This window comes from Trichomycterus rosablanca, chromosome 8 (genome assembly GCF_030014385.1).
Source record: "Trichomycterus rosablanca isolate fTriRos1 chromosome 8, fTriRos1.hap1, whole genome shotgun sequence".
Taxonomy (NCBI): domain Eukaryota; kingdom Metazoa; phylum Chordata; class Actinopteri; order Siluriformes; family Trichomycteridae; genus Trichomycterus; species Trichomycterus rosablanca.
Genome location: NC_085995.1, coordinates 8,594,195 through 8,601,108, shown reverse-complemented (window position 1 = coordinate 8,601,108; position 6,914 = coordinate 8,594,195). Strand labels below are relative to the sequence as shown.

The following is a 6,914-nucleotide window of genomic DNA, read 5'->3' as shown; positions in this document are numbered from 1 at the left end:
TCCCAACCCAATTCATGTGTGAGTGTACATGTAAATTTACATAGAAATACTATATGTAGATCTAGATGTAAGTATTACTGAGTTTGACTAAATCATCACCAAAATATTATTGTGCAAACTAATACCAACTTATTTATAGCTTTGAGATTTGAGAACAACCACTTTAGTTATGTTTAGTCATAAGTCAGAAGCCAAATAAACAAAATGTCTTTTTTTAAAAACAACAACAAATCTATAAAGAAGAGAAAAGAGAGTTAGAAAAGAGTGTGGTAAGTTAGGAAACATTTTCACTGTGCTAAACTAGTGGCTGAAAACCTCCTAAATTTGACAATAAAATACAAAAAATATCTGACTTATTGTTTGGAAATTTACATTTAATTATCAACACTGGGCTGTACCCTTATAAAGGTAACCAAAATGTTTTGAGGGAGAGATCCAGCTCTTTAACATCACTTAAATATTTGAAAATTGTGCCAACCAACCCATTTTCATTCACACATGGAGCATTTCCAGGCACTATTTTACCGTAATTCTTGTTTATATTTGCAGACTACTGTTTCTGGTATGAAAAATGTTACTTTTCCCCAATCCAACATTTAGGGACGTCTAAGATGTTCCTTTCAAATTGCTGTGTTCTGTAATTTCAGAGGAAAATGTTTGTTTTTTTCATCGGGGAAGTTCCAGCCTTCATTTGAGATATGTAGATTACTCATCAGTATGGTTATCCATGTATACACGGTAAAACAGATCCAGTTTTTGACATTATCCAGTTTATTAGTTCTTTGTGCACTACTTTGTTTAGAGTGCTTAGTCCTGTAGTTTGAACAATCCAAATATCGTTTTGCCAAGGTTCACCAACTTTATATCAGTTACACTGACTGAGATCTTCTGACCTTGCTCTAGTCTGAAGACCCCAGCCTGAGAGGCCGTGCACAAACAGACTGCATCACACTGAGATAAATTGCAGTAGGAAGCCATTAATTCCTCCTGCTCCTTTTCTTTTGGGTTCTCATTTTTGCTTTTTCGGGTCCATACAATCTGCCTGAGTGGTTCCTTTGGGTGTCTTAGGGAAAAGGTGACCTGAGAGTGGATGAAATAGTATCCAGGTTTGTCGATGGTTAATTCTCCTGATTTGCTGCTGAAGCTGATGTTGTGTATCAATGAGTGTTGTTCGTTCCACAGCAAGGTCTTCCCATCCTCAGCTGAGAAGGAAAACATTACAGAATAAGTATATTGGTGGGCTATAGCTTATTTAATTTAAGGTTTCCAAATGAGTAAGAGTTTGTCTTTACCAGAAGACCGTGGAATCATTCTTGCCAGTGGTGTATTAGATGATTCTGTTTTAGGCCAGACATCCACTGGAAGGAAAAAAAGGCAGTGGTTAGACTTAAAACCAGAAGCTTGCACGTTTCAACATTTGGCAAACCAAAAATTGGAAACGAATAATAATAATAATAATCCTACCTCTGCTTTGGGAGAGCTAAAAAGAAAAGGAAACAACAATTATTTTAATCACACTAACAAATAAATATGTTATGATTGTAGGTAAATATGTCGTATTTCATACCTTTTCTGGACTTATCTTATAGTAATCAGCTATTTTCTGTGGTGACTAAAAAAAACAAGAGTTTTGTGTCAACAAACTGTTACAGTCTCTGCTTCAGTAACACAAAGTTCACAGCATGATCTATTAATAAAGTGTGCACGGTACAAAAAATTGATGAACAATTAACAGATCAGTAGCCTTTGTTTATACACATAGCATTTTTTTCAAGGTTTAATATTCCATATTTTTTAAAAATTACACATTAAAGTCACAAGTTAATGTGGGACATATGTCATAAAACAGTGAAACTAGCCCTTTTGAGCTGGGCACAGTCCCCAGCTAAAGTCAATCAGAATCACTAACAAGGCATTAGGAGGCCACAGTATTGAATTACAATAAAATATTTTTCAGATCACCAACTTGCTGTATAAATATTATAACAGTGTGCCCCTAAGATCCTGGGTTTATTACTGGATACCATTCTCTCTGGATTCCATTCTGTATCTTCAAAGACTTCCCAGAGTCTGTATTGGTTTTCTTCAAGTACTTCCTCCCACCTTCATACAACACAGAGAACGTAAAGCTGCACTATAGTCACTAGTGGGAGGGTGTGTGTCTACATGTGATTAATTGGATTGGTGACCTGTACAGTTTCTGGCATGCACCCAGTGATACCCAATGGATCAATCAAAAATACTTTTGACCAAGCATATTCTTAGAAAATGTGCAATAAACTTAGTCAAGAAATCAGTGAATTTAAGATTGCCATGATGTACTTCTTCTTTAGAAGTGTATGTAAAACTAATTTCAGCTGATTAATAAGTATCTTATTCATCCATCCATTCATTCATCCATTTGCTGAGATAAATATGTATTCAACTTGCTAGCTAACATTAGTAAAGTATCTAGCATAGACAGTTTAGATGCACAGTTAATACAGTTTAATCTAGCATTGGTGGGTGGCACGGTGGCTCAGTGGGTAGTACTGTCGCCTCACAGCAAGAAGGTCCTGGGTTCGATCCCCGGGTGGGGTGGTCCGGGTCTTTTCTGTGTAGAGTTTGCATGTTCTCCCCGTGTCTGCGTGGGTTTCCTCCCACAGTCCAAAGACATGCAGTCAATTGGTTAATTGGAGATACTAAATTGTTAATGACTCTTCAGTGTAAACTTGTGAACTGATTAACCTTGTGTAATAAGTAACTACCGTTCCTGTCATGAGTGAAACCAAAAAGTGTAAAACATGACGTTAAAATCCTCAAATCAAGTATTGTCTAATTGTCTAACATTAGCAGTTTACACAAACAAACAAAATACTTTCATTGTATAGATTTTAACCTTCAAAACCCTGAACAGTCAAACATTAATAACATTCAAACTTTTACATGATAAATATTTTGTGCTTTGTTCCCCACAAGGCTAGGCACACATTGTGTGGCATTTACACCGTTCACATAATATGCAGCAAAAACTGACTGGTAGGCTCTGACAATAATCCTCATTTGAAGATGTGAGAAGATTACATAAACAATGCAGATAAATAAAACGTTATTGTTTTAATCAATCTACATTTTAAATTTAATAGGTAATTCATCAGATGTCTATCTAAGAATAATAATAATAATAATACATTTTATTTATATAGCGCTTTTCAAGATACTCAAAGACGCTTTACATAAGACAAATAATCAAAACAAATACGTACATACACCATACAAATCATAGTACAAAATCAAAATAGTACATCAACATCAAGAATAATTCAGATAAAAACAAAGAGAGCAGCATAAGACAGTTCATTAAAAATTAGCTAAATTATGAGAGAGAACAACAAATATAGAACAATTTCTTAAAATTAGACAGAAACAGGACAGATTTACATGCAATCAGGAAACTGAAAACTTTACAAGTTTTAGGATCTAGGACTTCACATTTCTGTCGTGATCTAAGTATAAAAACTATTAAAAAGAATAGCAAAAATAAAAGCATTTATTTCGTGTTGTTACAAGTTAAATGCCATATTGAATAGATGAGTTTTGAGAAGTGACTTGAATTTGGACAGGTCAGGACAATCTCGTAGGTGTTTGGGGAGAGCATTCCATAAAGATGGAGCAGCTATGGAAAAGGCCCTGTCACCCCAGGTCCGGTGCTTGGTCCTAGAGGGTATGGACAGTAGGTTAGCCTCAGAAGAGCGAAGGCTACGGGAGGGAATGTGCTGATGGAGCAGGTCGGTGAGGTAGGATGGGGCCTGATTATGGAGAGCTTTGTGAGTGAATAGAAGAATTTTGAATTGAATGCGTTGAGCAACGGGAAGCCAATGAAGTTTTTGTAGAACAGGTGTAATATGATCACGGGAGCGAGTATGAGTAAGGAGGCGAGCAGCTGAATTCTGGATATACTGAAGTTTTTTTAGGATTTTGTTAGATGTACCATAAAGGATGCTATTGCAATAATCAATTCTGGATGTAATAAAAGCATGAATCAAGGTTTCGGCGGCAGAAAAAGAGAGTGATGGACGTAGACGTGCTATGTTTTTTAGATGAAAGAAAGCAGTTTTGGTGAGAATGCAAAAGTGGTCTCCCTATATCACAGAATTATACTCACAATGTAATGGTATTAATTTAAGGTGGAATACAACAGTTCAGGCTTTTGTAAAAACATTTTTTCTCCGTCATTTCTGTATTTCACTTTTGACTACATCATATAAAGAATTTATCTCATTGGCGATGCTTTGAAAAAGTGAGCGACAAACTGAGTTACAGTTTAATCAGATTGAACTTTAAGGGCAGTCATGAGCGGTAAATCTCAAGATAGCAAAGCAGCAATGTGAGCAGCACCACCTCCATAGGAAACGTTGGCACAGCAAGTGCAAAAGTGGTTTTGCCATGTATCGTGTGAAGGCAGCCTTAATGTATTCTGGTATAGGCCTTCCATAAGTCCTCCAGCATTAATATTAATTTGTATATTCTTTATGCAATGCTATAAAAAGCCTAATGTAGATACACCCAGCTTTTTATTAAGCTTTATGAACAGTGCCTCCACTGTTCAATGTTTAATATGAAATGATCTGTCTGTGGTTAGATTTAATGTAATTAATTCAATACCATACAGAAACACTATCAAAAACCCACAGCAACTGTACAGTACTAATTATAGTAAATATTAAACATAGAAAATATATTGTAATTTTCTTATGTAGTGTGTATTATGGCTATAGTGATCTATTGTGTAGTGTGATTTATCATTCTATACTGTAAAGTTTCAGTATTATGTGCAGTATCTTACTTGGTAATAGTTGCAAATATGTTACTGCAATTTTGAGTGTAAGCTTTTACACTGTAGTTAAATTGAATTATTGGTGCATTTTCTTTATTAGAAATAATTAGATTCTAATACACTGTTTGCTATATATGTTTGTTACATAGAACTATATTTATCCTTCCTCTACAATACATCCAAAAACTTTTCATTTAAAACATTTTATTTAATTACTCAAGAAATCATTGTACATGATGTACACTGAGCCACATTGTGAACACACATTTCTGACCTGTCTGACTACTCTCAGCAGGAAATGCAATTTACATTAACACATTTAAAATAGTGTTTATGAAAGTGTGTCAAAAGTTAGTGTGCACTATGTAACTAGTTTTTTACACCCCAGTTACACAGGTTTTTAAAAATAATTACAATAAAAATTGTATGATTAAAGAATATTAGAACTAAATTGTATAATTAAAAGTATTATGTTTAATTATACAAATTAGTCATAGAGGACTTACAATGACACAACCTTGACCTTACATGTTGGATACCTACAAAGATATGAATGCTTACCTTGTTTAAGTTAGCAAACAGGTAAAAGAAGCCTCCAACTGTTAATAACATAAGCAGAAGCACCATCCAAGACAAAAACTTGACTAGCGGCGTGTTTGTTCCTAGCACAGATTCTCCTCTGTAGCTTGCCCGTGGAGATAAACGTGGAGGTACTGGTGGAGGTACCGGTGGAGGTACCGGTGGAGGATTGAAGCTGCTATGGTAGGTATTTATCATGATGGACAGAACTGCAAGCTGCACAAGCAAAGATGTGAACACCAGATCCACCCATACAGGTCTGAAGAGTCGCCTCCACAAGCAAGACACTTAGTCTAAAGGCAACTTCCTGGAAGCTCTCAACTTTTTAGATAGGCCAAGACTATTTGAATGAGCAGGTATGTATTTTCAGATAGTAGGTTTGACTTTTCATTTTTTTCAAGTTTCTTTTCATGTACAACTCTACTTCCAAAAAAGTTGGAATAGTAAATAAAAAGCAGAAACAGAAAACAGCAATGTTACAGGCATTTAATTGAATATTAACTTTTTGTTTGTAAATATATACTAATTAATAATTAGATTTTGGTGACAAAAAAGTCAGGGGCATTATAGGACTAAAAAGTTTGTTGAACTTTACAAAGGTGCTGCCATCAAAATCTTAACAGGATTATCAACAAAAGGCTTAAAAGTAAGGATGGGTTAAAGTTTGCATGAGTGAAATGTGCAACAGTTTAATAACAATGTTTGTTAATACATTTTTGCAAAAGATGGTATGTCTTCACCATCTACAGTTTATAACATTAATAATCAGATTATACAGAGAAATCTCTGTGTGTAAAAAGCAAGGCCATAAATATTCAAAACCTGTGACCTTAAATTCCTCAGGCACTGCATTGAAAACTGACATGCATCTGTAATTATATAACCACATAAATACCCTTGTCAGGTCATTAAAACTTCACTTTGCAAAGTGAATTATATCAGATACATCCAGAAAACCTGCTAATTTCTCTGGGGTCAAGTTCATCTGAGATGGAAAGATGCAAAGTAGGAATGTGTGCTGTGGTCTGACTAGTTTATCTTTTAATTTTTTGTTGTCTTCTCTGGGCCAAAATGGAAAGTTTCATAAGCATTACAATTAAGGTTTCTCTCATGTTATAAGTATGAACCTAGATATCAGGGTTACAATATGATTGAGTTGAATGTGACACTTTTTCCCTAACTGATCAGACTGATTGTGAACACATTTCACAGTAAAAAAACAATCCCTACCTACATGCTACCTAGAAATAGCATCTACATAAATAAGCCAAATTTTGTGACCTGTTCTGTTGCTGTGGTTGCTCTGTGTGCATACACACGCATAGTCTCCTGATAATGATCTCAATTCCGAATGCTTTAAATATAGCAATGTGTGTCATCATTGACAATAAAAGTGACATGGACCAACATAAACTTCTTGGTTGAGAAAGGACCATTTTTATAGGAAAAATCATAATTACACAATAAAAAACCTTTTGTATATATTCAAATGTAATATAAAACAAGGACTCAATCGAAC

The 6,914-nt window shown here is 34.9% G+C and overlaps 1 protein-coding gene across 1 annotated transcript; it reads right to left on the bottom strand.

Moving 5' to 3' along the window:
• Positions 1-807: 807 nt before the first annotated feature.
• On the bottom strand, positions 808-5,593 carry cd40lg (CD40 ligand). Its single transcript, XM_063000963.1, has 5 exons — positions 5,378-5,593; positions 1,568-1,612; positions 1,465-1,480; positions 1,293-1,358; positions 808-1,202 (listed from the first exon to the last, which is right to left on the bottom strand). The coding sequence occupies exons 1-5, from the start codon at positions 5,591-5,593 to the stop codon at positions 808-810; spliced, it is 738 nt and encodes a 245-aa protein (XP_062857033.1).
• Positions 5,594-6,914: the final 1,321 nt, after the last annotated feature.

Bases quoted from the DNA above. Each gene is read 5' to 3' on its own strand.
- cd40lg (XM_063000963.1), bottom strand. From the start codon at position 5,593: ATGATAAATACCTACCATAGCAGCTTCAATCCTCCACCGGTACCTCCA. The intron at 1,613-5,377 runs GTAAGCATTCAT...TGTTTTTTTTAG, and splicing joins TGTTTGCTAACTTAAACAAG to TCACCACAGAAAATAGCTGA. The intron at 1,203-1,292 runs GTAAAGACAAAC...TTTCCTTCTCAG, and splicing joins AATGATTCCACGGTCTTCTG to CTGAGGATGGGAAGACCTTG.